The sequence below is a fragment of the Nanorana parkeri genome, unplaced genomic scaffold (genome assembly GCF_000935625.1).
Source record: "Nanorana parkeri isolate BGI_ZX_2015 unplaced genomic scaffold, ASM93562v1 scaffold1194, whole genome shotgun sequence".
NCBI lineage: Eukaryota > Metazoa > Chordata > Amphibia > Anura > Dicroglossidae > Nanorana > Nanorana parkeri.
The window spans coordinates 143,528-171,163 of record NW_017307462.1 but is presented as its reverse complement, the minus strand read 5'-3'; the positions used below and the strand labels follow the sequence as shown (position 1 = coordinate 171,163).

The window sequence follows — 27,636 nt, the reverse complement described above, 5'->3', positions numbered from 1 at the left end:
CTGTACTTTGTTGGGCCACGAGATGACTCCACGAGATGACTTGTTGGTCCGCCTCGTGACTCCACGAGATGTTGAAAGGTGATGCGAGGAATCTGACACGGCACTGTTGCCCTTCTGTTGTCTTGTACCAGTTGCCCTTCTGTTGTCTTGTTGCCACTCTCCGTTCTGCCCTAACATTGACTAGTCGCTGACGGCCACAATTCGCACGTTCAGACCCAGATTTTCGGCTGACAGTCCAGTTTTAAAACACTTTAACAACAGCTGCTCTTGAACATTTAACGAATTCTGCTGTTTTGCTGATACTCGCTCCATGGCTCCGAGCGCCAACAATCATCCCGCGCTCAAAGGCTATTAAATCGCGTTGTTTCTCCGTATCTTCAGAAACAAATCACTTCTACTGTCGTGGTAAACAACCTGCTTCCCTATTTATAATGGTCTGGCCCTCTAGTAACTTCAGCGCCAAATTATAGCTAATTATAGCTAATTTGCCTACAAACGTCAGGTGGTCATAACAATCTGGCCACTCAGTGTATATACAGGTGAAACTCGAATAATTAGAATATCGTGCAAAGTTCATTTATTTCACTAATGCAACTTAAAAGGTGAAACTAATATATGAGATAGACTCATTACATGCAAAGCAAGATAGTTCAAGCCGTGATTTGTCATAATTGTGATGATTATGGCTTACAGCTCATGAAAACCCCAAGAACCCCAAATTCACAACCTCAAAAAAGTAGATTATTACATGCAATCAATAAAACAAGGATTGTACATAGAACAATATCGGACCTCTGAAAAGTACAAGCATGCATATGTACTCAGTACTTGGTTTGGGCCCCTTTTGCAGCAATTACTGCAATTACTTTTGCACGATATTCAAATTATTCGAGTTTCACCTGTATATACATATTTAGTGGCAGTAGGACTTCCCATCGCTGATAGTGAAAGGTTGTGTGATTGATCCCTATAGCAGGAGGCTGCTTGAAGACCAATGAGATTTGCCCAGAAACGGGAAGAGCTTCCAATTAGTTGGGGCTCCTGTTTGGAATCAACATTGAAAGAATGAAGTGGACACCCTATGGGTTGGTGTCAAAGCTGTCAGTGTTGCAGGTGTAACCTGGGCACTATGGGTCAGTCAGTACGGGAACAGGCCAAGAGCTACGCACACCATCCAGTATGATAAAATTGGCAGGAGGCTAAATCTTAGTCTTTATGTATCATGTAGAAACAACCCCTATGAGGGTTAACCTTTATATGGGTTACCATTGTTACATGCATTTTCTTTAAATACAAGTAGTGTATATAACTGAATTTTACTTTTGGAGTGCTTCATTTAGCAGATCTCAGACTGGGAGAGAGAAAAGCAGCACAGGAAGGCTACTGGTTTATGTGCTGGCAAAGAGCTTGTTGAAAGAAGGACAAAGCAAAGCAATAGAGAGAGGAGCTCAACACTGTAATGCTTCTACTTTTGCTGTCCAATCACAGGCTGGGGGTGGGTCCATGCTTTCAAAGTGGGTTGTATGAGACTGGGTGTCATTCTACCCCGAAGACTGAGGACATCCTGTGGCAAAAATGAAGTACTGGCAGGTAAAGCTCTAGACTAAAGGCCAGTTGACAGGTTGGCAATGCTGCTGTCCAATGCTGGCTTCACTGCTTTTTTTTAACATTTTCTAATGGTGGTGTGCCTCGTGATTTTTTTCATGAAAAAAGTGTGCCTTTGCACAAAAAAGGTTGAAAAACACTGCTCTATAGAGTGGAGAAGGGAGCGTTATCACCCTAAGACAAGAAGTGTGTAACTGGCCAGATCACCAGATAAAGAAAACGAAACCCTAAAACTGATGCAGCCACTACTTCTAAGGATTGGTAAGCTGCAATATAATAGTTGTGGATGGCTTTATAAGTTACTGTTAATATTTTGAATTGTATCCTCTGGGTAAGTGGACCCAGTGTAGGGATTGGCAGAGGGGGGTTGCAGACACTGAGCGGTTGGTTAGGTGAATGAGTCTGGCAGCTGCATTCATGATAGACTGAAGGGGGGATAGCCTGTGTAGTGGAAGGCCAATGAGGAGGGAGTTACAATAGTCATACATTTTTGTTATTGGCTTTGGATATGCCTTAAATCATTTAAACGGAAACTACTATAATTCCCCCTTAAAAAAAAAGTAATCCAACAGAAATAAAACTCTAAATTTCCCGCAGACCGTTAACACTATTAAAGGATTATTCCCTTGTAGCAATTACATAATAACAGCCTCTAGACAGCTGGTACAAAAAATTCCCTCTAATATCATTCGGCAGGCTGTTAGGCGGTATTATCACAATATAACGGAATTCACTGCTCCCTCCATCTCAAACAAAAGAACAAAACTGTCAAACGGCTCGAAAATACTTTCCGGAAGCTTCAGGAAAAACTCTGAGCTAGCGCCTTAGCAAGTTATTAGTAATAGATCCACGTGCACCGCCATTGGCACTGTGTGAATAATTACATGCTTGATGAGAAGGGTTCAGATACATTTCAAAGTCCCACTTCCTTCTAACAAAGCATAAAATGGCTGTAATGAAAAGCTTTATAATTAGAGGGAAAAAAAAACTTTGGTTTTAATTGGAATATACACTAATCCATGCTCAATCTTCATCAGGCAATTATACGTATAGAATGACGCATTATGATTGTGAAATGAATTTCTTAGCCATCTCGGTTCATATGTAGCAAACTTATGAGAAACACATTAGATTCCTAGCCATATGCCACCATGCAAACCCCCCCACCCCCCTAAAATTATGAGCCAAAAAAAAAATGAATGGCTGGAGATTCCGGGTTGTCTATGATTGTACCTACACAACTGAATGAATGTGACTCTGTTGGGTGTGTAAAAGAATCGAATGCCAGTTCCCTGTAATGGAACAGCAGGAAAAATCACCTCTGCTGCAGCCCATGGTCCTGAAATGCCGCCTTAAAGTGGAACTACAACCTCCTATCCTTTACAGCCACCCTAGCCTCTATTTGGATTGCAGTTGCCTTGGTGCTGCACATGTGATCAGATATGACACCAGCCATTGGAGGGCTTGAAAGTTCATTTAAAAGCTGAAATAAGAGCACTGACAACCTTGACAGTTGGGAGGCATTAAATTGGTGGGTAAAGTCCCTCTTTAAAGCGTATCTCCACATTGGGATAACACTTACTTTATATGGGCTACATGTTCCCATTCTCATTGCATAATTTAAAAAAATATGTACAATTTGCTGTTCACCATTTTACTTGCTTTATGCTTGCTAACTAATCTTACTTAGCTTCCCCTTCTGTATAATGTTAAGGGGGGGCTGGGGAGTTGTGATTGTTATAATTAACTCTAATTAATACTGTGCCGGCAGATCTCATTATCGCTCTTAAACTAGATGTGCACACTGTCTGTCCTAACAAAGGGTTAAATATCTCAAGACTTGGTTGGTACATTGTTAAAGCACATTTTAAACCCCCTTCTAGGCAAACTATCATACCCCTCCTACCCCTACCTCCACCCCCCTGTAACCCATCCTACAAGCATCTTTGGGGTTCTTTCCTGCTGAAGCAAGATATACTTACCAAGTCCTCATCCATGTCCCTTGTCAATGCTGTTTCCGGGTAAGGGGGACTGCTAATCCAGCGTTGTACATGCACCAAAGACCGCTGGTCCCCTACTATTGCCTCCTGTCACTCCTCTGCTTGTTGCTGAAAGGACCCTGCCACTGGACAGCCAATACAAGGTGTCCACACCATACATGCAGTGATGTGGACACTGAAGAAGTACCTCACCAAATGTAAACAAAGGAAGTAAGAAGACACGGTACAGGAAGATCATATGGCCGCGGCTTTAGGTAAGAAAAATGGGCAGTTAGATTAGGGGTTTTTTTTCTCCAGCGATCAATAAGAGGGGGTAGGAGGGGGTTAACAGTATCCCGGCAATAGTTTTTTTAAAGAAAAAAACCTGTTCCTCAGCAATTGTAAGCTATTTTAAACAATGGAGCTGTCCATAGAGCCCTACGTATAATCCGGCTCTTAAGAAACATCTAAAAAATAGGAAAACATTTTTTTAAAATATACTTTTAGGTGTGCTGTGTGAATGGGAACATATAAAAACATATAGTGGGGTTTACTAAAATCTGACTGCAAACATGGAAATACACTTTAAGTCATGTGATGTTTTGGGGAGTATTGGAACTCTTGTGTTCCCCTCTGCACACCGTGCTTCCTTCCTTCAACCCCTAAGTCACAATGGGACATACAGTAGCAGTGATGTAGGGGTTGGAGGACTGACCAAAACACATGGCGGGGGGACACAAGCATCCGACACTCACAGAAGTGACAACGGCCTAAGAATCTTCTAGTGCTGCATCTCTAGAGCGAAGGGAAGGTAGGAGATGCGGGTCGGTGGAGAGGTGAGTATAATACCTCCTTTATTCTATGACTAAGCGCCTGTCTTCATACAACATGAAGTCTTTGTTCATTTCCTGTGTAATTGATTTACGGATCAATAAAAAAAGTCGATTTTGGAATATTTCGGTGTGCCGATATCCACTTTATCTGTAATGTGATAATACTACACGGAAATATCGCTGTTAACACCCTCCCCGATGTCATTAATAAATAAGTTGAATTAATAAATAAGTTGTTCTATTACAGGGAGCTGCCACTGGGAGTTTTTTAAAGACCTCACTGGGTTCCTTTAACTGCAATTGAACTGACGACATAAATGAAACGCAGTGTAATAAGGAAAGGGATAAGATTACATTTCAATCATTTTATTATCATGTGTTTACTGTTTAAAAACCTTGTTGCTTTATTGGTATATATTTGCAAGTTATATACAAATCATCATTTGAGGTCAGCTTTATATGAAGATCTACTTTGTAGTGTTACAGACTACCAAATAAAAGAAAGGCGAGAGGGGTTCATGTTTCCTGAACTTTTAAGAAGTACTCCGGGTTGTGCAAAAATTAACCCTTGCAGTGGGGCTACCCAGGCACTGCAAGCGTTAGCTGCTCGTTTTGTCTAGGGAGCGAAAATAAAGAAGATATACTCATCCTCGGTTCTGCCTGGCTGCCAGAACGTCCCCTGCAGCCTCTCCTCCTCCCATTGGGCTCCGGCGGTCTAGTCATCACGTCTAATACAGGCCTATTAGACATAAAGACATATCTCAGCCGGAGCAGAGAGAGAGAGAGGGTGAGCGGTCACTGCCACAGGACCGGGGATCGGGTATGTATAACTTTTTTATTTTTGCTCCTAGAACTACTCTTGCAGTGGACGGGTAGCCCCACTATGAGGGTTCATTTTTGTACAACCTGGAGTTCTTCTTTAAAGAGTCTTCTGATTCCTCTCACACTCCCCTGCTGTCCACAGTTTTCTTAAAGAATAACCCCAAATGCCCAGAGGTAGGCAGAGGAGGAAATCAAATTAAGGAAACTGTAAATGTTGAGGCTTGGTGATCTCCTCTAATCCTTCTGCCCTAAGCACTGGCCTGTAAGGGCCATTATGGTAAATGCAGTCTTGGCTTTGTAGTAGGTAGAAGAAACTTTTTTTCGGTGAGAACCATAGAAGCTGCCATTGCTGGCTTCTAATCCTTCAAATTCTGGTTGCCTGGCCGTCATGCCGAGCCTCATGCTTCAACACCTTAAGTCACTAGCCCAAAACATATAACTTTAGTGTATCCCTTATAATAACACATTACAGTTCATGCTGCTGAAACTGTTCCTGAAAGATTTGGTTTGTGTGCGTCTCCTTGATGTGTGTTGCTCTTGATGACATCTCTCCACCTGACAGTCCTCTCAGGGAAGACAGGAGGCAGCCTATTTATTGGGCTGGATAGACTTCAATGCAGAGCTCTGGCCTCTGCAGACCTTCCCTGCCATAATAAGGGGAACCGAGGGGTTGTGGAGGCTGGAAGATTGCAGTGAATAGCAGCATGCTCGACATATACTCTGCCCCTAGTTCACAACTCAGAGACTAACAGCAGGCAGGGGGCACATCATCAGGAACTGCCAACAAACAGCGTGGGCACGTACCGACTAGGTCCTTCAAACGGCAGCTTTACCAGCATGAAATGGATGCACAGTCATTAGGGAATTGCTAAAAATCACTTAACTGTTTAGAACTTGTAACTTGTTACAGAGTACAGTTATCCTATAAAGCTCGATTAAAGACACAGAAATATATATTAAAGTGAAACTAATGATCTACTTAGGGTTGCCACCTGTCCAGGTTTCACCCGGACAGTTCGGGTTTTGAATGCTGTGTCCGGGTTTCATGGCACCAGGAACCCGGACACAAGATGTCAGGCAGACAGGGGCAACCAAAATTAAGATTTGAAAAATACTGAAAATAGTCTCAACTGTGTTATTTACATATTAATGGGTGGTGCCAATTACATATGAATAAGCCACGACTCATTCTCCCAAAAGAATATGTCCGTGTGATGCTATAGTGTTCGGGTTTCGCTTGAAGAAAAGGTTGCAACCCTAGATCTACTTCTGCTACAGAGGTGGACCCCCCACACTGTGCCCACGCATTTCACTCATTCTTGTTCATCTTCTTCATTACCTTTTTGTCTTTTTGCTTCTTTCCTACCTTCTCTCCTTTCCTTCCGTTGCTATAGTCCTCCTATTACAGCATGCTGTCAGCAGATTGACCCTCAGTATGCTCAATGGCAATCCTGGCTGAACACAATCAGGCATAGGCGTCGGTGACTCTCTAATTTGGCATATTAGGCAGCCACGAGGCCCCTGTGAGGAGCAAGCGGCTGCCTATTTAGAGAGCTGCCTCTGCTGCTTCCCGTCTGATGGACAGCACTAGGCCTATGATGCTCCTAATCCAGCCCTGGATAAAGGCTGACCCTTGTAGGCACCCCTGGTATTGTCATAGTTTCTTCCAACCCCTGGAAATGTCACTTTATCTGGCCAGCTTGCACTCCATGTAAATGTGGATACAAATATCAATAAAGGCATGTGAAAAAAAAAAAGCAATGCATGTACAAAATCCAATCGTTACAGGTATAAAGCTCATACATTACAATATTTTTAAAAATGATTTATATAATATGGATAATCACCCTACAACACATGGAATAATACAATGTATTGCTGGACAGAATACAGTCCTGCTCATGTATATCAGTCATGCTCATGTATATCACTCTGGGTTTCAACTTTGAAAAGTTACAGTAAAGGGTCAAATTATATGTAAACATCGGTATTATCCAGTGTCTCTTTTCACATAGTCGAAATTCAAGAAACCTCAATCCGATTACCTTTTTTTAAGCATTTCTTTAAATATTTTTTACTATAGTGGTTCTATAAGTCAGATGAATAGTGTACCAACAACCTCGATTTTCTTAGTCTTATCTCTCTTTTCTGCGACTGCTCAGTCCAGTAAGCATCAAAGTTTGACCATGCGGCACCCTCCCTTCCTCAGAACTACAAGTCTGCATGAGAACATGTGTGATCAGTGGAGTTTGTGTTATTCTCTCATGTCAGCATAGAGCACTAGAGTAGGAGGTTTGGAAGTACTCTCCTATGCTGGCATACAGTAGCACTTCTCAACTTTTTTTCAGTCACAACACCCTTTAAAAGTATGTGAAATCTTGAGGCACCCCAGTCTAAAATGTTGAAACTGTAAATGTAAAACACAGCACGTGGTCCCTCAAAAATCCATACCAAACCCTTATACAAGATACAGGTGTGGTTTGGATTTTAAGGTGGAAGGACCCCCAAAAAATGTGGCATATGGGATTCCCCCTTTACATCAGACTTTCTATAACATTATAGCCCTTCTTTCACATCATAAGCCCCCTTCATATAACAGTCCCCGTCTTTCACATCAGGAGCCTTCTTTACATAAGAGGCAAGACTTTGCTTGAGGAAGCCAAAAGGCACACCGGGGTGGCACAACACCCTAGTTGAGAAAGCCTGGCATAGAGCACTAAATGGGAGGGTTGGAAGTATTCTTCTATGACAGCACAGAGCACTGAAGGGGGAAAGTTGGAATTAATTTCCCATGCCAGCATAGAGCACTGGAGTGAGAAGGCTGGAAACACATTCAAACAGGTATTTTGAGGCTTTTCCAAATAAAAAATATAAATAATCCTCACATACAGTACATTGGTCCTGGACTATAAAGACGAGAAAAAGGTGTAAGACTTAAACTGGACATTAAAGACTTTCTGTTATTAGGCCGCATACAATATACTCTACAGGTAACCTATAGCAGTCAATACAAGAGGTAAACCCCCTTCCCCTCAGAAACAATTCTTTTTCTCTCTGCTGTAGGCTCAGCTGCAGAGATACTAACCCCCAGATACACGGAGCAGATGAGATCAAATTACATTATTCCACTACTTAATATCAATGTTCTGCCAAAAGTTTGCATTGTGCCATTTGCAATCATTTTCACTTCATTTTCACCAGCTGGGGATAATGAATTGGGTTATAAAGTTATATATTCTTCCTCCAAGGGACTCCTCTCCTGGGAAGGATGGCAGTTTAAATGAACTGGTAATTTGCAAGTCGTACAAACGTAATTATTTCCACAGTTTAGAAATGTTTGAGCATTTCACAAGCAAATGATTCCGAAAATGCCAACAAGTAATATATTATAGGCCGGGTTTTATAAAGGAGGATCCGAGCTGCCAAATATAATTTCCGAGGGCTCAGTGAGTTTTAATAATTTATGTCTGAAGGGCCTTATCTCTGATAATGTTACAGTTTTATTACAGTTTTATCACACTGACTGCTCAGTACTACTCTTCCCATGACAAATTTAAAGTGCATCACCATCTTTCTAGCAGAGCTGATATTCTACAGCAGGGCACTGAAATCGTAAAGTTTGCTGGCGCTATCCATTACCCGGTGGCACTGTTAGGCCATGGAATATGCAATGCAAGACTTTCATTAAAGCAGACCTAGCTTCATATATGTTTAATGTTCTGTGCATGCATGTTAAGCAAAGTGTAAGTGTAACGCTTTCAGGTGCTTAATACAAGAAGCTGCACACCACAGTCCAGCAGCGTCAACAACTTTTAATCCATAAGGTTTGGAATTGTCAGCACACTGACACTGCCCACCTAGATGCCTAATTCCCTAACGCGTTTCAACTATTTTTAGGGCTTATTCGTCTCTACAATTAATGGGTGGAATGCATTAGGGTGGGCGGCTGCTAGGTGGAGTCTTGGTGTGTTGACAATTCCTAGACTTATGGATTAAAAGTTGTTGTTGCTGGTGGACTGTGTTGTGCGGCTTCTTCTCTTGAGTTGCTGTGTTGGAGCGTGAACAGCTCCCAGCCTATGTGCCTGGGTTTTGGGGCTCAGTATTGGACAGAGCAATGATGTCTCCTTTGCTTTCAGGTGCTCATTATGTCTAACAGAGATCACAGAACTCCTCCTGAAAATGCCTTAATCTGTTTTCCCTCCAGAAGGACAGGGACTCCTTTTATTAGGCATCATCCAGGTTCAGCATCTATGTCCTGGACTAAGATGTAAATCCCAGATAGCCAGCAATTCAGCTGCAAGTTTGAAAATGACTTGCTAAACTATTGCAGACTTGCCAAGTTTCACAATTCTGTTGCATAATTACAAGATAACCCTGCCACAAGTTTGTGGCAAGTTATCCTTGCTATCTGGGGACCTGTATCTGTGCAGTCCTTGGCTGAGTTGTCAATATCTGCTCATTACAAAGGTACTGTCTGATGATCACTGGGGGAGAGGAGACTAAAGAAAATGTTCCCTCCTGCATGCAGCAGATTGATGACATCACCTCAGCCGGAGCAAGGTCATTGGACTGGAGCTCAAGGGTTTTTTGCATAAAATGTACAGCTTTTTTGAAAACTGATGCTGTTGCTGTATATGTCAGGAATTGTTTTCACGCAGATTTGTAAAGTTACTGAAAGATCCAATTTAGGGCTAACTGAGCAACGCTTGGCTGTGTTTTTTCTGGTACTGACACATACAGTACAAAAATCAAAATATGGAACAGTAAGCGTTTGAAGGTAAGGTCATAGAATGCATAGTCCACCTTTTGTCCAAAAGGTGGACTATGCAGTCTATGACCTTACCTTTAATAAATGCACACACATTGATGAATGAAAAATGTACATTTATTAATATTTTGAATTGGAGTCTGCAAAGCATTGCAACAGCCATGAGTTGTGGTTGCAATGCTCAGGCTCTTGCAGACTGTTTCTCCAGCCCCAGGTCTGTACCAAGGTATAGACCTTTGCTTATGGAGAAAGTAATCAGTGGACTACAAGAGCGGTGGTGTCACCTCGCTTGTGTTCCATTGAAAATTATGAGTTCTTCTGCCGTGATGGCAACTGGGACTTGTCATCCTCCATTTATGGACCCTTTGAATGGCCCCGTGTTCCCATCTGCGCCCGAATAAAAAGGACAAGAACCCTGTGATTCTGGCAAGTGGGGTGGTGGCGGTTTGAGAATGGGAGCTAGTGAATGTGACCATGTTTCATGTTACACCCTAAATATGTGTGTAACATGAAACATGGTCTGAAAGGTGGACTATGTTTTTTAGCAAAATGTTATCAGTACTGGCTCACACACAATAAACATGCAGGTCAGCACCCTTATGACAAGGGGACAGCAATATCAGGCCTCATGCCATTCAGCCTTGATGGGAGCTTTGAGAGGGGTCCCTAAAGAGGTGGCATTTTTCCCAAAGCAGCAGTGCCCTGTGCTGATGGGAACCAGACTTTTCAGCTGTCCTATTGCCCACAAAACAATGCTGGGGGCTTTCAAATATGAATATTTTTTAAGCACTTTTTTATTGCTTTTTTTTATCTAGATGCGCCATGCACAGCGTTCCTGCTCACTGCAGGGGCTTCCTATATCAGCAAGCACCCATATATAGCAGTAAGCAGTAGAGATGAGCCTGGGCTTGGTGCGAGTTTTCCCAAGCCCGCTCACAACTCTTCTAGGCCGAATCAGTTGCAGAGAGTCACATTCCCTGCCCTGCAGCTATATGTCACAAAGGGGGCTGAGATTGCCCCTGCTGCAACTGCAGCTACTGATTTGGCTAGGAGGGGGCAGTGGCCGCCATAGTTTTGAGCGTGCACGGGTGAACTGGCTTCACACTAAGCCCAGGCTCATTTTTAGTAAGCAGCAACACGCATCCTTTCACTAGGTCTCAAGATGCTGTACAAATCAGCACAGCACGGACCAGCTGCCACTTCATGCCAAAGTTCACAGTGGGAGTGCATGGTGTTGGGGACAACGCTGCCTTTCCATGTCCTGTATGCAGCGGCAGTGTTGTCCCTGAACAACATGCACTCCTTGTGAAGTGTAGCAAAAAGTGTTGGCTGGTAAGCACCGTACTGATGCAAAGCATCTTGGTTTCTAGAGTTAGGATGCACGTTAATGCTTATTGCCATTCATGGGCCGACTACCAGAGCTGCCTAGGGCCGGATTTTAAATTAGGGAAACTGGATCACTATACAAGGAAGAGACTAATCAAACATTATACCATAGGGAGAAGCATAAGACATTTTTTTTTTTCTGATGGTGGTTTACATACATTTTAATTGAGTAATTATGCTGCTTTTCCTATAGGCCAAAGTTCTTTAAACAATCCTGTCCTTCCTTTCATACCTGTTTTCACAAGGTTCTACCCCCATGCTTCATACATAAAGAATTGTAATTAATTAACACCGGCTTGTCAAAACAATCTCCTTTCCCGATAACCCGAATAAGAATCGTCTATAAACAGTAGCAGCAAATATTCTATTAAATCAACACAGGGTTCGGGAAAAGAAGAATTTCAGCTTATCTGGGAATATTAGGTAGAACATTCCTTTTATCTGACAATACAACTATTCAGAGATACCGCAGTGAATAATTTAATGAAGCCACTAGGCGATTTCTCAGATGGAAAGCTGCGGATGTGTTTACATTGCAAATTATGTATCGCTCTTCTGGCGCTCTAATAATCCGAGCGCTTCGATTTGGAGACGTTCAATGGATCATAGAGGCAGTTTTTAATAGTTTTTCCAGTGGCCATCTATTTTAATTAAAGCCACTTTGACTGTATTAAATTGGTGCTCTCATCTTAAAAGCTCAGAAAATGTAAACCAATTACAGAGCTTAGGTACAGGAAGCAGCGGAAGGCGAATTCGGAATTTGAAGAATGGTATTATTATGCCTTCACAGGCAAATTGCCATGTTGTGAATACAGCTAGAGAGAACTCTGAATGTGGTTTAGATCTATCTGCAGAACTACAGGCTCCAGCATGCTGTCAGTACAAATAGTAGGAGAGGATGGGACTGGTTGTTTTACAGCTGAAGCACGTGGTGTATTCCCATGTTTCAGTGCAGGGGCGGACTGACAACACATGGGGCCCCCGGGCAATACAAGATTATGAGGCCCCCTTGTGCTCCACTCATATACAAGTCCCTCCCACACGCATAGACATTCTTGTGTCACAGAAATGTTTTCTCCACATTATTTTTCAAATAGTGGGCCAATTCACTAAGATGAATTGCCGGGGAACTGGCTGTCCATGCTTCAGGGCTGTGAGCTGTGGGAGGTTAGTGGGAGGGGCCGGACAGTGTCAAAGTCAGTGTTCTATAATGTAGCGTATCTTCTCAGAAGCTGCACACAGTGCACGCCAGTTTAAGTAGTAACCAGCATGCTCTGTTGCAGCCTCTGACAGCATGGGAGACGGGAGGCTGCGTTTGTCGGTGGATCTAGGGATCAGGTGAGTATTAAAAAATGTGTTTTCAAATATATATAGATAGCTATATATAGCTATCTATGTATAGCTAGCTATATGTATATAGCTCCTCGGCAGGTCCCCAGCAGGCTGCCCTCTACAATGCCTGATCCAGCCAGCCCGGATTGCCTTGTATGCGATCCGGGCCGGTAATCAGGCATTGTAGAGGGCAGTCACCCCTTGGACCTCTTAATTACCTATACTGAGAAGGAAAAGAAGACTACATCCTTCTATACAGATGGCAATGTTACAGATGGACAACAAAGCCAATAACGACATTGTCTATCTCTATGCTTCTGCACACCTTCCTTCTAACCATTTCCCCCTTGCTACTTTTTTTTCCTTTTACCCCTAGCAGTGAAGGGCAGGGTTTTGGAGCAGAGGTGCATTTACCCCAAGCCATTACTTATAAGATATGCTGGGCTGGTGGCCCTGAGTAGAGACACTGCATCATTTAGACATCATAGGCATGGTGGGTAGCTCTCAATTCCCCTCTCCAGCAGTCACAGCACCTAACAACAGATTGAAGTCTTCCAAATTTAACTTCCTCTGCAGGTTTGAGATGCCATGTGACTGAATGGCTGGAGCTTCAAAGGAAGCGTATGCTATAAAATTTGAAGACATTTTGCAATAAAATCCTTAAGTAACACCCATCTTTCCCCATGATCACCAAACAATGCAACACCATGTCACATTTTCTCTTTAGCCCATGGCAATCAGTCCCTACCATTAAAAGGGTTAGTTGGTTGTGTTTGTCCCCCATGCCAAAGGTTTCCAGTCCTCCGTGGATCCCTAGTCTACTATATACTTTCTGGCATATTACACCACTCCAAGCTTACTCCTGTGATGGACTACAATCTCATGTTTAGTTTACTAATTTTTATTGAGATTGTAGTCCATCAAAGGAGTGAGCTTGGAGTGGTGACTACTTTACAACACATACAGGGACCATGAGAACAAAAGTAGCCCCCCCTCCAGAAGGAAGGACAGCGTCAGCACCCATTCGAAGATCATTTGTGAAACTACAGCCGAGTGATACACAGATAAGATACATTTATGTTAATAGTTAAGGTACCTGAATGCATTTTAAGCTTTAACTCCTGAGTTTAGTGTCACTTTAAAAGTTTGTGGAAACAATACATGAAAGGATCAGCTATAGAAAGTCTACAGAGCCTTATAAGAGCATATTGATATTGTTCTATGCTAAATAAACTGCACCACCACTGCGTGCTGGCTTAGAACCAAAAACAATCGTTGTCTACCCAGATTCCATAAACAAGAACAATTGCTGCATTGCTAATAATAAATCACTTTATTGAATGCAAATTGTAAGGAATAGAACAATGAACCATATATTAGACAATGATGCATCCTTACCCATAATACCATTTAAAGCTTAATGAACTCCAGGCTCTCACCCTTTGCAACATCACTGAGAAAAAAATAAATACATTCCACAATCGGGTCGTGCGTCTTTTATATATTTTACTGCAGAGGAGGAAGATATTTTGTTGGGTGTCCATGTCACTGAGTGTGTGGCATGATCAGTTACTCTGGATCCAGAAGACTGCTGTGAAGTGATGATGGTACAAAGAGGCGAGTGTAGGCAAAAACTGCAGCGCTGAAAGCTTGTAAGAATGATAACATTGTTTAATATTTCAATTCACAAGAAGATACAAACGCAATGCATTTCTGTCAGGATCAACCGGTACTTTTCCGTACTTGCAGAAAATGTACTTATCCTAAAGCTAACGCAGTCGCCACATCTAAGGACTGGTGAACTACAATATGACTTTTTCTTCTTAGGTTTAAACATACTTTAAAAAGCGATGACCCATAAGCCCCAGATGGACCTGTTTTAAAGATCCTGGACAGTTAACCTCCTCTACTAATTTTATTTGTTAATGAGTCACAGGATACAACGCACATGCAGTCATTGGGGTTGGATCCCCAAAACACGACCTTTCTTCCAAACTAGTCAAATTGGACCCCTCATTCTAAAAGTTTTTTTTTCTCCTTCCTCTGGATCAAGGATGATTTTAGAGTTCTGAGAATGCAAGGAGTTTTCAATATACAGTGTATTATAAACCAAAACAGAAAGATTGCAGCTTCTCCATTCACAATTGAGCTGAATGTATTTCGGGCAAGAACACCAGGTATGAAAAAGATAACCCTTGTGGGGCTACCCCTACACTGCAAGGGTTAACTGCTAATTTTTCTCTAGGGGCTGAATAAAGAAGATATGCTCACCTGTCCCTTGGTCCTGTAGCAGTGAGTGCTCACCTCTCTCCCCCTCCGCTTTGGCTTGTCCCTCACAGTCCTCTGCCAAAGCCCAGGGGAGAAGAGGCTGTTGGGACCAGTCTAGCAGCCAGGTTGGATTGAGGATCAGGTGAGTGTATATATATATATATTTTTTTTTTATTTATTTTGTTTTATTTGAGCCCCCAGAGAAAAACAAGCAGTTAAGCCTTGCAGTGTGGGGGGTAGCCCCACTGCAAGGGTTAACTTTTAAATTCCTGGAGTTCCCCTTTAAGCATTTTTGTTATGGCCAATATAAAGCTAGATACTAGGAAGGGAAGACGGTTGTTAGGAATAAAATCACACAAAAAAGTGCATTATGGATGCTTTTCAGGCGCTCCCATTGAAGTCTACAGGACCAAAAATGCTATATTCTGCCTCAAATCCTGATCCTGTACTTGTTCAAGGTACAAGCAACAGGCGGCCCACTGAAAATAATGAACATGAAGTGTGACAACACTAACAACTTCATGTTTAGTGTTGTCACGCTTTGTGAAACACAAGACAAGACACTCAGGCGTGAACTGGCACATTTGAAGGTAATAGAACTCTTAATGCTGAGTGTTGATGCCTTTTGGGAAACACAAGACAAGCCACTCAGGTGTGAATGGGAACCATTGAAAATAAGGGGACTCTTCATGTTGAGCATTGTTGCATTTCGGGAGACATGAGGAAAGACACTCAGGTGTGAACGAGCACCAATCAAAATAATGGGACACCTCATGTTGAGGGTTGTCGCATTTCGGGAAACATTAGACAAAATGCTCAGGTGTGAACTGACACCATTGAAAATAATGGGACTCTTCCTGTTGAGCGTTGTTGCATTTCGGGAACCACGAGACAATACGCTCAGGTGTGAACGAGCACCATTGAAAATGATGGGGCGCTTCATGTAGAGTGTTGTCGCGTTTTGGGAAACATTACACAAGATGCTCAGGTGTCAAAAGGGTCTATGTGTTTATTGTAGAATCTTAACATTTGAAGTGACACAAATCTAACAAGTGGATACAATCATTATTCTGTAGGTCAGATCATGTGCAACTATCCAGAAGACGCCAACAGCAACGCTACAGGCTGTAAATTCTACCTGATCCCCGGGCAGCAATGAGGACCTGCCGATGTCTATACTTATATTTTACATTTTGATCAGGGGGACGAGTATGGATTTTTGTGCACAGTCACAGTTACACTTTAATGGAAAGCATCTAGTAAAAAACATTAAAAGAATTAATTGCAAATACTCTTCACAGTGCATTAAAGCTTTTGATTTTCTCAGCCTCGCAGTTACACAGAATGTAATGATTTTCCAGAACTAGAACTATAATGCTGATTTTTTTCTTTTCAGACTGAGATTGGACAGCAACATCCTCGAAGAGAAATGGTATGAAGTGATTTACGGCGAATGGCAGCAGATTGACGCATTCAAGTCTGCCACTTTGTGCACTGATGGAACACTGCAGACCTTCTTTACACTTGTCAGTGTCATCTATCTAGAAGCCCCCTCACTTGTCAGTCCATTATTATTATTATACAGGATATAGCGCCAAACGTTTGCACAGCACTTTACAATATAAGGAAAACATTACAGTTACAATACAAATCAAGACAGGATGGTAAGGATGGGCTCTGCTCAAGAGACCTTACAATCTTGATTACCGGTAGGTCTTGGCTGCCATCAGAAACTTACATAGTTAGTAGGTGAGGTTGAATTAAAACACAAGTCCATCAGGTGCAACCTATATTGTGTGTGTTGTAAAGTATCCACTGCTCTGAGATCGCTCCGTGATGGACTACAATCTCACATTAAGTTAGCTCATTTGTATTGAGATTGTAGTCCATCACGGGAGTGGTGACTACTTTACAACACACATAGGGACCATGGGGAACAAAAGTAGCCCCCCTCCAGAAGGAAGGACAGTGTTAGCCCCAATTCAGAGATGATTTGAGCATCTACAGCCGAGTGATACCCAAATAAGATCCATTATTGTTAATAGTTAGAGTACTTGGATGCATTTGTAGGATTAAACTCCTGAGTTTAGTGTCACTTTAAGGTAGATCTGCTTCAAGCTATACGAGTGTCAAACTATACAAAAGTGTACAGGTATTGTTGGCTGCAGGTTGTCATTTCATGCTGTTGCTGAGTCTCTGGTCTGCACGTACCCCTAGATCCTTCTCTATCTCTGAATTCCCCAGCGGAAACCCCTCCCAATGTGTACTCTGCGCACATGTTCTTAGCTCCCAAGTGCAGAACTTGATAAATGCCGTTCGAAATTTCGTTTGCTTTTAACATTCAATTTTAAAGTCTCACTGTTAGAATTTCATATGTCCCAGAAATATTTTCCCTCCTGCTCCTTCGATTTCTTTTTTTTTTTTTGCCAACATGTTCTTTGATTTGACTCCATTAACTAAGAAAATCAAATGAACATCACAAAAATATATATATTTTTTAAACAGAATTCTACTGGTTTATTGGCAGCTTTATGCATGAAGATGATAAAACTTCCCAGCACCTCTGAAATGTTTCCCTTATCCATGAATATGGCAGACAGGATGCCGGATCATTTATATTCTACTGGAGTGGAGAGGAGAGCTACTACCATAAAATTTACATGGGATAGTAAAAACAGTTATGTTAAGTTTGCTATACTCAGAGAGGTTATTTAAAATTATTTGGCTTCCTACAGATAACAAGGAAGAACTACTTGAAATTCAATTTAAAACACTGACCTTCTATTTGTCCATGTGCTCCAGATTCTGTAACCGTTTGTGCACAAAACGCTTTGCGGGTCTGAATGCCGCCTCCGCACTGAACATGGTCCTCCTCTAAGGGAACGTTGTCCTGGATAGTGAGCAGAGATACCAGACAGTCTGTCCACTCAGAGGTCTTCCAGGAAAATCTAGTAAAAGAAAAAACATAATATAACACCGAACCTCCCAAAAGAGAGGGACACATTCTAGCACAAAGTATGATGACAGTAGACACACCCTGGCCACGCCTCCTTTTATGGCCTATGAATATGCAAAAATGATTGTTTAACCACTTGAAACTCGGGGTGTTAAACCCTCTTCCTGTCCCGGCCATTTTCCAGTATTCAACACTGAGGGACTTTGACATGTATTCAGTCATGCAACGCAGTAACAAAATGAATTTTATATAATTTTTTGGACAGATAGAGCTTTCTTTTGATGGTATTTAATTTTTTTCTTTGCATACCTTATTTTTCTTTTCTTCCCAAGTCTCCTGACAGTGGCCATGTTTACTAAGGGCAAAGACATTTTGCCCTTTCAAAGCAGGAAGTGAATGCTCTGCAAGTGTATGTATTTCATAATCACAGCATTTTACATGTCTATGTTATTAATCATCATACATAGAGAGATGCAATGGTAGAATTTGATTTTTGAGTGTAAAGTTCCGCTTTAACAACACACACAGGCACCATGGGGAACACAAGTACCCCCGCTCCAGAAGGAAGGACAGTGTCAGCACCAATTCAGAGATGATTGGAGGATCTACAGCCGAATGATACACAAATAAGATACATTGTTGTTAAAAGTTAGGGTACTTGAATGTATTTTTAAGATTAAACTCCTGAGTTGTGTCCCTTTAAGACAGGTTCTTACATTACATGTATTTGGAAAGTCAAAACAAGATTGTTGGTTGAGGTGTTGGTTGAATTTGTCAAAATCACAATCTTTGTACAATCTTGTTTTGACTTTCCATCTATCTATCTATCTATCTATCTATCTATCTATCTATCTATCTATCTATCTATCTATCTATCTATCTATCTAGCAGCGGTATATTATTAGTTAATGGGATTAGCGTTTGTAAGGCAGACTGTCAGCACATTTAACTGGATTAATTTGTCAAGGGAAGGGTGACATCTCAAATATAAGAGCAGCGCATGAAGTTCATAAAACATTCACACTTTCTTCTGCTACCACCCAATAGAATCTGTTTTAGGTTGACAGCTGTCATATGTAATGACATAGGGAGAATACCTTCCAACTTTCTAAAACGAGAAAGAGGAATCCTGTTTTGCACACAGTATGTAGGGAATGGGGAAGATTACATAAATCAGTTGTTGACTATAGGCATGAAATGTCTGTAACAGCAAAGCTCATAGCAAGATAAAAACATCATCAAAGTAAACAGGGCGTAGACAGCACGTCTGTTCCCTCTCCTGCTGTTACTGCTCCCCCAGCCACATTTGCTGGCAATTCCCGGCTGTCAGAATGACAACTGAGACTTGCTGTGCACTGCAGTGATTGACGCTGCTGCTGTCAAAACGGAACTTCTGAACAGTGTTTGTGTACACCAGCCTTTCGCATCCAGGGTGCCTTCCGGCTTCCTCAGGGGTGCCTCAACATATTCACTCAGCGTCATGCCTTTCCATGGTGAAGGCAGGCTTCAGATGTGAAGGGGCTCCTGATATAAAAGAGGGGACTCTGATGTGAAAGAAGCAGTCTCTAATTTAAAGGGGGTTCCTAGTGTGAGGGGGGACTGATGTGAAAGATAGGGGCTCCTGATGCAAAGGGGAACTCTGGTGTGAAAGGGTAGGGTTCCAATTTAAAGGGGGGGGGCTCTAATGTGAATGGGGGGCGCTTCTGTTATTATGTGTGGCCCCTGATGCAAAGGGGGACTCTGAATGTAAATTGGGGGGCTCCAATGTGAAGGGATCGCCCCTTACAATCCATACCATACCCCTATCTGGATTCTGCATTTTTACATTTAGGGTTTTTACATTTTAGGCTGGGGTGCCTCGAGATTTTGCATAATTCCAAAAGGTGACGTGACCGAAAGAAGGTTGAGTAAAGCTGGTGTACACTATTCAGAAGAGTGATTCAAAGATACAATATAACAATATTGTTACATTGTAACAACTCTGTTCCATTCATCTGCAGATTGTGAACTTCGATCTGCATATGATGTCAGTTAAAGCAACCCACACGTCATAAATAACAAAATAAATAAATACATAATGTGTTCCTACTTTAACCCCTATTAACCCTTAATTATCCCTAAGCAGCCCTAAATATCACCTCCCTCCTTTATCTATTAATTTTCTGCTGATTTTTTTTTTCAACCATTATTTATTTTAGATTTCTATCTGCCTAATTTCTGGGTATATTTTCTTCAGATAAAAAAAAAAATAGCAAAATTGAGGCCAAATTTTTTTTCTTTCATTTGTAAACCTTGCAACATTTTGTACCAGAATCATTATTTTAGAGTCATTAGCAATGGAATAAAATGTATCCTGTCTACAGTAAAAAAAAATGTATTTTCAGACACTAATCAAAGCAGAAAAAAACAAATTTTTGTTTTAGTTTTGTTTTAGTTTTTTTGTCTATTTATTGCATAGAAAATAATGACATTTGTACTTTAAGTAATGACAAAGTTATCACTGAATAAACAGGGCCATAGTGGAAGTGTGAGGGTGTACAATCTCTGTAGAATCTCCTTAAAGGAGTTGTAAAGTCCCAGCACATCCTCTCCTGTTATAACATCAGCATTGTAATAGGAATACATACTGGAGTTTGTTTTGATAATGCGACCAAACCTCACTTGAAAAATCCCTTTTATGTAGTGAGTGCCGCCTTCCGTCTGTCCATCACCTCCATCTACTTCCTGGACTTCCAGTGTGCTTTGCGTCTCTTTCCCTAAAGATGTGACGCAATCTCCATTTTTCAAGACTACATAACCAATCATGCATTGCTTCTAGCAAGCAATGGTAATGTTACATTGTTCAGAGGTTACGTTGTACGTTGTAGTTACGTTGTAGTTCAGAAGGCAGGCTCCGTGAGAGAGCAGTGACCTGCTTTGGCTATAGCATGTAATATATGTAATATAACATGTAATTTACTGTATGTATTATGAGGATAATATGTAATATTTTAGATTGTAAGCTCTCACAGGCAGGGTCCTCCTTACCATCTTGTCTTTCATTGTATTGTGAGTGTAATGTCTTCTGTATATAGTAAAGCGCTGCGCAAACTGTTGGCGCTATATACATCCTGTATAATAATAATAATAATAATAATATGGGTATAATAAGTAATATATATTATAGGAATAGTATGCAATATATGAAATATGAGGATAACATGTAACATATACAATATGGGGATAACATGTAATATGGGATAATATGTCATACATATAAATAATATGGTGATAATATGTAATAAATGTAATGAGCATAACATGTAATACAGTATATGTTATATGCCGATAATATGTTATATGTAATATATGTAATATGAGGGTAATATGTAATATATGTAATATGTGGATAACATGTAATATGAGGATAATATGTAATATATGTAATATGAGGATAATATGTAATATGAGGATCACATGTAATATCAGATAATATGTAATATATGTAATCTGAGGATCACATGTAATATATATATAATATGAGGATAATATGTAATATATGTAATATGAGGATAACATGTAAAAGAGGATAACATGTAATATATGTAATATGAGGATAACATGTAATATATGCAATATGTGGATAACATGTAATATGAGGATAATATGTAATATAAGCAATATGAGGATAATATGCAATATATGTAATATGAGGATAACATGTAATATGTGGATAACATGTAATATGTGGATAACATGTAATATGAGGATAATATGCAATATATGTAATATGTGGATAACGTGTAATATGAGGATAACATGCAATATGCGTAATATGAGGATAACATGTAATATGAGGATAATATGTAATATACACTATATTGCCTAAAGTATTGGGCCCCTCCCCCTCCAAATCGTTGGATTCAGGTGTTCCGTGAAATTTCCTTGCTACTAAATATTCCGCGGTAACCTGTTACTGGTATTATAACAAAGTGGAAGCAACTGGGAACAACAGCAACTCAGCCACAAAGTGGTAGGCCACGTAAAATGACAGAGCGGGATCAGCGCATGCTGAAGCGCACAGTGCGCGGAAGTCGCCAACTGTCTGCAGAGTCAATAGCTACAGACCTCCAAACTTGGTGTGGCCTTCAGATTGGCACAACAACAGTGCGTAGAGAGCTTCATGGAATGGGTTTCCATGGCCGAGCAGCTGCATCCAAGCCATACATCACCGAGTGCAATGCAAAGCGTCGGATGCCGTGGTGTAAAGCACGCCGCCACTGGACTCTAGAGAAGTGGAGACGTGTTCTCTGGAGTGACAAATCACGCTTCTCTGTCTGGCAAGCCGATGGACGTGTCTGGGTTTGGCACTTGCCAGAAGAACGGTACTTGCCTGACTGCATTGTGCCAAGTGTAAAGTTTGGTGGAGAGGGGGATTATGGTGTGGGGTTGTCTTTTAGGGGTTGGGCTTGGCCCCTTAGTTCCCGTGAAGGGAACTCTTAAGACATCAGCATACCAAGACATTTTGGACAATTTCATGCTCCCAACTTTGTGGGAACAGTTTGTGGGATGGCCCCTTCCTGTTCCAACATGACTGCGCACCAGTGCACAAAGCAAGGTCCATAAAGACATGGATGAGCGAGTTTGGGTTGGAGGAACTTGACTGGCCTGACTGGGTGGAGAACACCTTTGGGATGAATTAGAGCGGAGACTGCAAGCCCGGCCTTCTCGTCCAACATCAGTACCTGACCTCACAAATGGTCAAACATTCCCATAGACACACTCCTAAACCTTGCGGACGCCTTCCCAGAAGACTTGAAGCTGTTATAGCGGCAGAGGGCGGGCCAACTCAATATTGAACCCTACGGACTAAGACTGGGATGCCATTAAAGTTCATGTGCGTGTAAAGGCCGGCGTCCCAATACTTTTAGTAATATAGTGTATGTAATATGAGGATAACATGTAATACATGTAATATGAGGATAATATGTAATATGAGAATAAACCTGAACAACCGATTCACTTTGTATCTAATGCAAGGCCCTTTCATTACATAGTAGTGGATGGTAAATCTAAAAGAGATTGTGCAATAAGATCGTATAGTGTATGGTCATCTTAAAAAATTGCTCTGGTCCATAGGGGATATACAGTTGTGAGAACTGAAGTGGTTACAGTGGAACTCCATGCAAAATAAAATGCAGTGCCTGAGACACAGGACTGATATGACATTATACCTCATTTCACATTATCGGCTGATACACACGGAGTGCATTCTATCCCTTCCCACCTTTGTTTGCCCCAAGCCACAGTCGGAACCTTCAATTAATCCAGATTCAGTTCAGCAGCCCAAAGAGAATCCTAAATAGTTTATAAATAAACATTATAAAGATAATAATATCCCCAAAGAGATGATTACGGGATCAGAAGCGACAGGCAGTGCTGCCACATTAGCCTTTCCCTGTGACAGATGTCTCCTCTGCTCTGGCAGTCTGAGAGGTGTAGGTGACTCTCCGCAGAGAGAGATCACATCGGAGGAATTAATATTTTAGCGGCAGCATTTGTGGGGGGTTTTCCTCCTTCCTGGTAAATAACTCAGAAATACAGAAACATTAATACAAACATATAATTACAGTATTAGCGGAGAGGTTTCCTTTTAGTAAAACCTGCGGGCTGCCCAAGTCGTAAGCAGCGGGATGTCATTAAGTAAGAAAACAGCTCAATCTGATGATAGGGTAATGACTGTAATTTAAGGCAAATGTACTAACGCTGACAGCAGCAATGCACTCCATTAGTCACTGCGCTTTCTTCTTCTCTACTCCCAGGGATGGCAGAAAAAGTGCCACCTCGGGGAATTAAAGGAGAAGACGAGAGGGGATAAAAGTCGCCAACCAGTTAACTCCTATCATATCATATCATGTGCGCCATTTGTTGTCAAGGAAGGAAAGAGAGCTGTCACTGCAGCTGTGACTGCTGATTGTCTTCTGAAAAGGTCAGTTGCCTGGCTGTCACGTTGATCCTCTAGCTTCAATATTTTTTTGAGTCACTGATTCAAAACATGCATGACACCAGTGCAGGGAAAAGCTGCAAGTTCACTCCAATGTCCCTCCACCCCAGAAGCACATACATAGCTTTCCTTTCATATGTCGTCACTACTTCAATCTGCACGACAGAAGTGAAAGGTCATCGGAATTGTAGCTTACAGAGGGCTATGGCATCTCTGTGGGAAACCTGATTGGCATGAGTCACGTGCTCCTAATTAGGGACTGAAACCGGTCCCAACCTGAGCGCCTTGGAACCCAGGAGGAGCCCCTCCTGATTAGAAGGAAGCTCCTTGTGTGCCACCCAGTCACCTGTGAGTGGGGAATTCCCTGCCAGCAGCTTGACGTAAGTGGAATGCAGTGACATCACTGACCTTATATGGCTACATGCCCATATTTGGTAAATGTTAGACATGTGCGATTCGTTTTGTTCCGAATCAAAATTCGGATGAGTTTAAAAAAATTCTGCCATTTGGACACATCCGAATCTCCGAAATCCCAATGCATCTGAATTTCCGTTTCCAAATTTCAGACTCCGTCCGAATTCCGTTCAAAAACGGAACTGAATCGGACATGTGACTTTTGTGGCCAATCAGATGTGTTTTTCTGTTTACTGCATCCTGATGGGTCTGAATACGAATTTTCGTTACGGCAACATGGGAGCCATATATATTACTACAGCTGATGCTCCTAGACCAGAATGGCATTCGGGATCCGAATTTTCCGAATTGCATTCAGGAGCTCCCGAATGCTATTCGGGTCTGGGAGCCTCAACTTTAGTAATATACAGTATGTGTATGGCTCCCAGACCCGAATTGCTTACTGGAGCTCACAAATGGTATTCAAAAATTCGGATCCTGAATGCCATTCGTGTCTAGGAGATTCAGCTTTAGTATTAATATTATATAAGATTCATAAACTCATCCTAAAAATAAAAAAAAATCCTGATTTTGTCCGAATCCGAAGCCAAAACCAAATTGAATTTCAGATCTGAATCCCGAAATAGCGAAATATCCAAACCGAATTTTTCTGCAGCTTGCAAACTTGTGGACGGGTTAAATTGTAATTCTTGTTACCTTGCTGCACACATTCCTGGCACGTTGTAGACTTGCAGAACACTTGCAGCACAAGTTCTAGGTGACACTTTTTGAATTTGTAGCAAACTTGCTTGGCAAGTCTACAGCAAGAGTCCTGCAGGTCTTAGCAAGAGCTCTGCAAGTGTACAGCACTTTTGTAAAGCACGTTGGTCTGGAGACTTGCAATGCAGACTTGCTGTAATTATGCAACAAAATTGTGAAGCTTGGCAAGTCTGCAATAGTTTAGCAAGTCATTTTCAAACTTGCAGCTCAATTGCTTGCTATCTGGGTAGTAAATGACATTGACCTATATGGCTGTGTGGCCATATAAGGTAAATGACAAGCACCCCGCCCCTTTGTTAACATGCAGCTAGGGGCAGGGAGTGCCCATGGCACTTGCTTGTTTGGAGGAGCTCAGGTTCATACTGAACCCAGTAGGAACTTCTCCCAAAGCTCCTCCCATGCCGTCTAATCAGCTGTGAGCCGGGAATTCCCCAGCAGCATTTTGACATATGTGAAGGGGCGGGATGCAGTGACGTCATTGACCTTATATGGCTACATGCCTATGTTTGGTAAATGCCATTGACCTAATATGGCTATGTGTCCATAAGATAAATGATGTCAGCACAGGAATCCCACCCCTTTGTTTTTGCCCAAGCCAACAGCTCCCGCTCTCCCAGCTCTGCTTCCCTGAACTTCTTGTCCAGTACAAGATCACAAGAGACAGAGCAGTCCCCAGCAGCCGTCCACCTACTAGCTTGGACAAGGATGGAGGAAGGATCCGGGAGCAGGCAGCAGGGGAGTGGCTTGCCTTGCTGTGTCTGTTTGTGGAGCTTATTAGCATACTCAAGGGTGGTTCCATAGGATCCAGCAAGGGAAAGGAGCCACCATAAAACAGGACATCAGGGCCAGTACTCAGGAGACCAGCTGATTCTGGAGGAAACTAAAACGTTTAAATATCAAGAAGCAGCATCCATTGTAAGTGATTTCATCAGCATTTGAAATAGCTTGAAAGGCTTTTGACTTTAATATCACTTTAAGTTGAAGTGCTAGGGTCAGCCTAAGGGTCGGGTTAATATTAGGAGTCATGGGATACAGGTCTCTAGCAGCTGTTTATCTACAAACTTGGAGAAGGGAGAGATAAAGGAGAGCAGGGGATTGGTTTGCCTTGCTGTACCTGTGTGTTTGTGGAGACACATGCAGCTTATTAATGCACACAAGGGTGGCTCCATAGGACCCTGCAAGGGAAAGGAGCCACCCTTTCAGGATATTAGGTCCAGTGCTCAGGAGACCAGCTGATTCTGCAAAAAACGAATTTTTAAAAATATCAAGGAGCACCATTGTAAGTGAATCCATCATCATTTGAATTGACTTAAAAGGCTTTTGACTTTAATATCACTTTAAGTTCAAGTGTTAGGGTCAGCCTAAGACCTCATTCACACTAGAAAAGGCCGACATGTACAGCTCCGTGCTGCGTGCAAGGCCGTATCGGGCAGCTCCCGGGAAGGACAGGTGCTGAGTGTGATTAGTACGCAGCCCCTGTCCTTCTCTATGGGACTACGCGGGAGCTGCACGATACGGCCGTGCACGCAGCATGGAGTTGTACGTGCCGGCCGATTCCCGTGTGAATGAGCCCTAAGGGTCCGACTAATATTAGAGGTCATAGGATACAGGGAACATTATTTAGTCAGTGCTTTACCCCCCCCCCTGGAATTACCAGGCACTTGCCATTGAAAGCCAATCTACCGACTATTTACCGTGTGAAATCTCACCGCCGGAGCCACAGAGAAATACACAAAAATTGGCACCCACCATTGCCCGCCCCCGAAACTGAAAGAGAACCTGCTTTACATGTATCGGAAACAATTCTTTCCTTTCTTCCCGATAATAAGGTTTCTCCAATAATGAAGTCATTTAACATTGTAACCTCATGAACACATCAGATAACTCTCCAAAAAATCATTAGAGGGAATGTCATACAAAATGTCACCTATGAGACATCTTCATCGCCGGCGCCTTTTACTGCTGTCATCGCAGTAATTGGCTTTGGGAGTAAAAATAAAAAATGTGCTTTGCAGATATCGCTAATTATTTAAAAATATCAGCCCTGGCAGGTAGTGCAGAATAAATCATTATTAAGTGGCTATTATGATGAAGTGCAATTCCAGGGCTGTTTACTACAATATAAAACTAGATAAAAATGTAGAATTGAAGTAAATGAAATGTCGCAGAGAGACGAGGTGAGGGAAAGTAGGCCGTGTCTTTGTTTAATTATGTTATGAAGGTTTTATGGTATTTTGGATGTGTGTTGGAAATGCACCAATTCCAGGGAAACCATTCCTTTCCCTGAACTGCTAATACAATGCAGACCACCATGCAATTGTTTCAGCACAGATCACACAGGCATGGCCCACTGCTATCACCATCAGGAAACACACCTGCCCTCCAGCAATGTATCATCTGTGAGCCCCTTGCCACAGCATCTTTCCGCCAGTCTTCTTTCAGGTTTGGCATCTTCGGCCATCTTGATAAAACTGGCCCAGGATGACGTAACTCCCGCACATTTATTATTTATGAGAGCCCTAAAACACACA

General features: G+C 41.9%; 1 protein-coding gene across 1 annotated transcript in view; it reads right to left on the bottom strand.

Moving 5' to 3' along the window:
• The window catches only part of THSD7B (thrombospondin type 1 domain containing 7B), a 294,353-nt gene that overhangs the window by 205,065 nt on the left and 61,652 nt on the right, over positions 1-27,636 (bottom strand). The window contains exon 5 of the mRNA XM_018568480.1: positions 17,772-17,941. Coding sequence (XP_018423982.1) covers positions 17,772-17,941 — 170 coding nt within the window. The remainder of the gene's footprint in view (positions 1-17,771; positions 17,942-27,636) is intronic.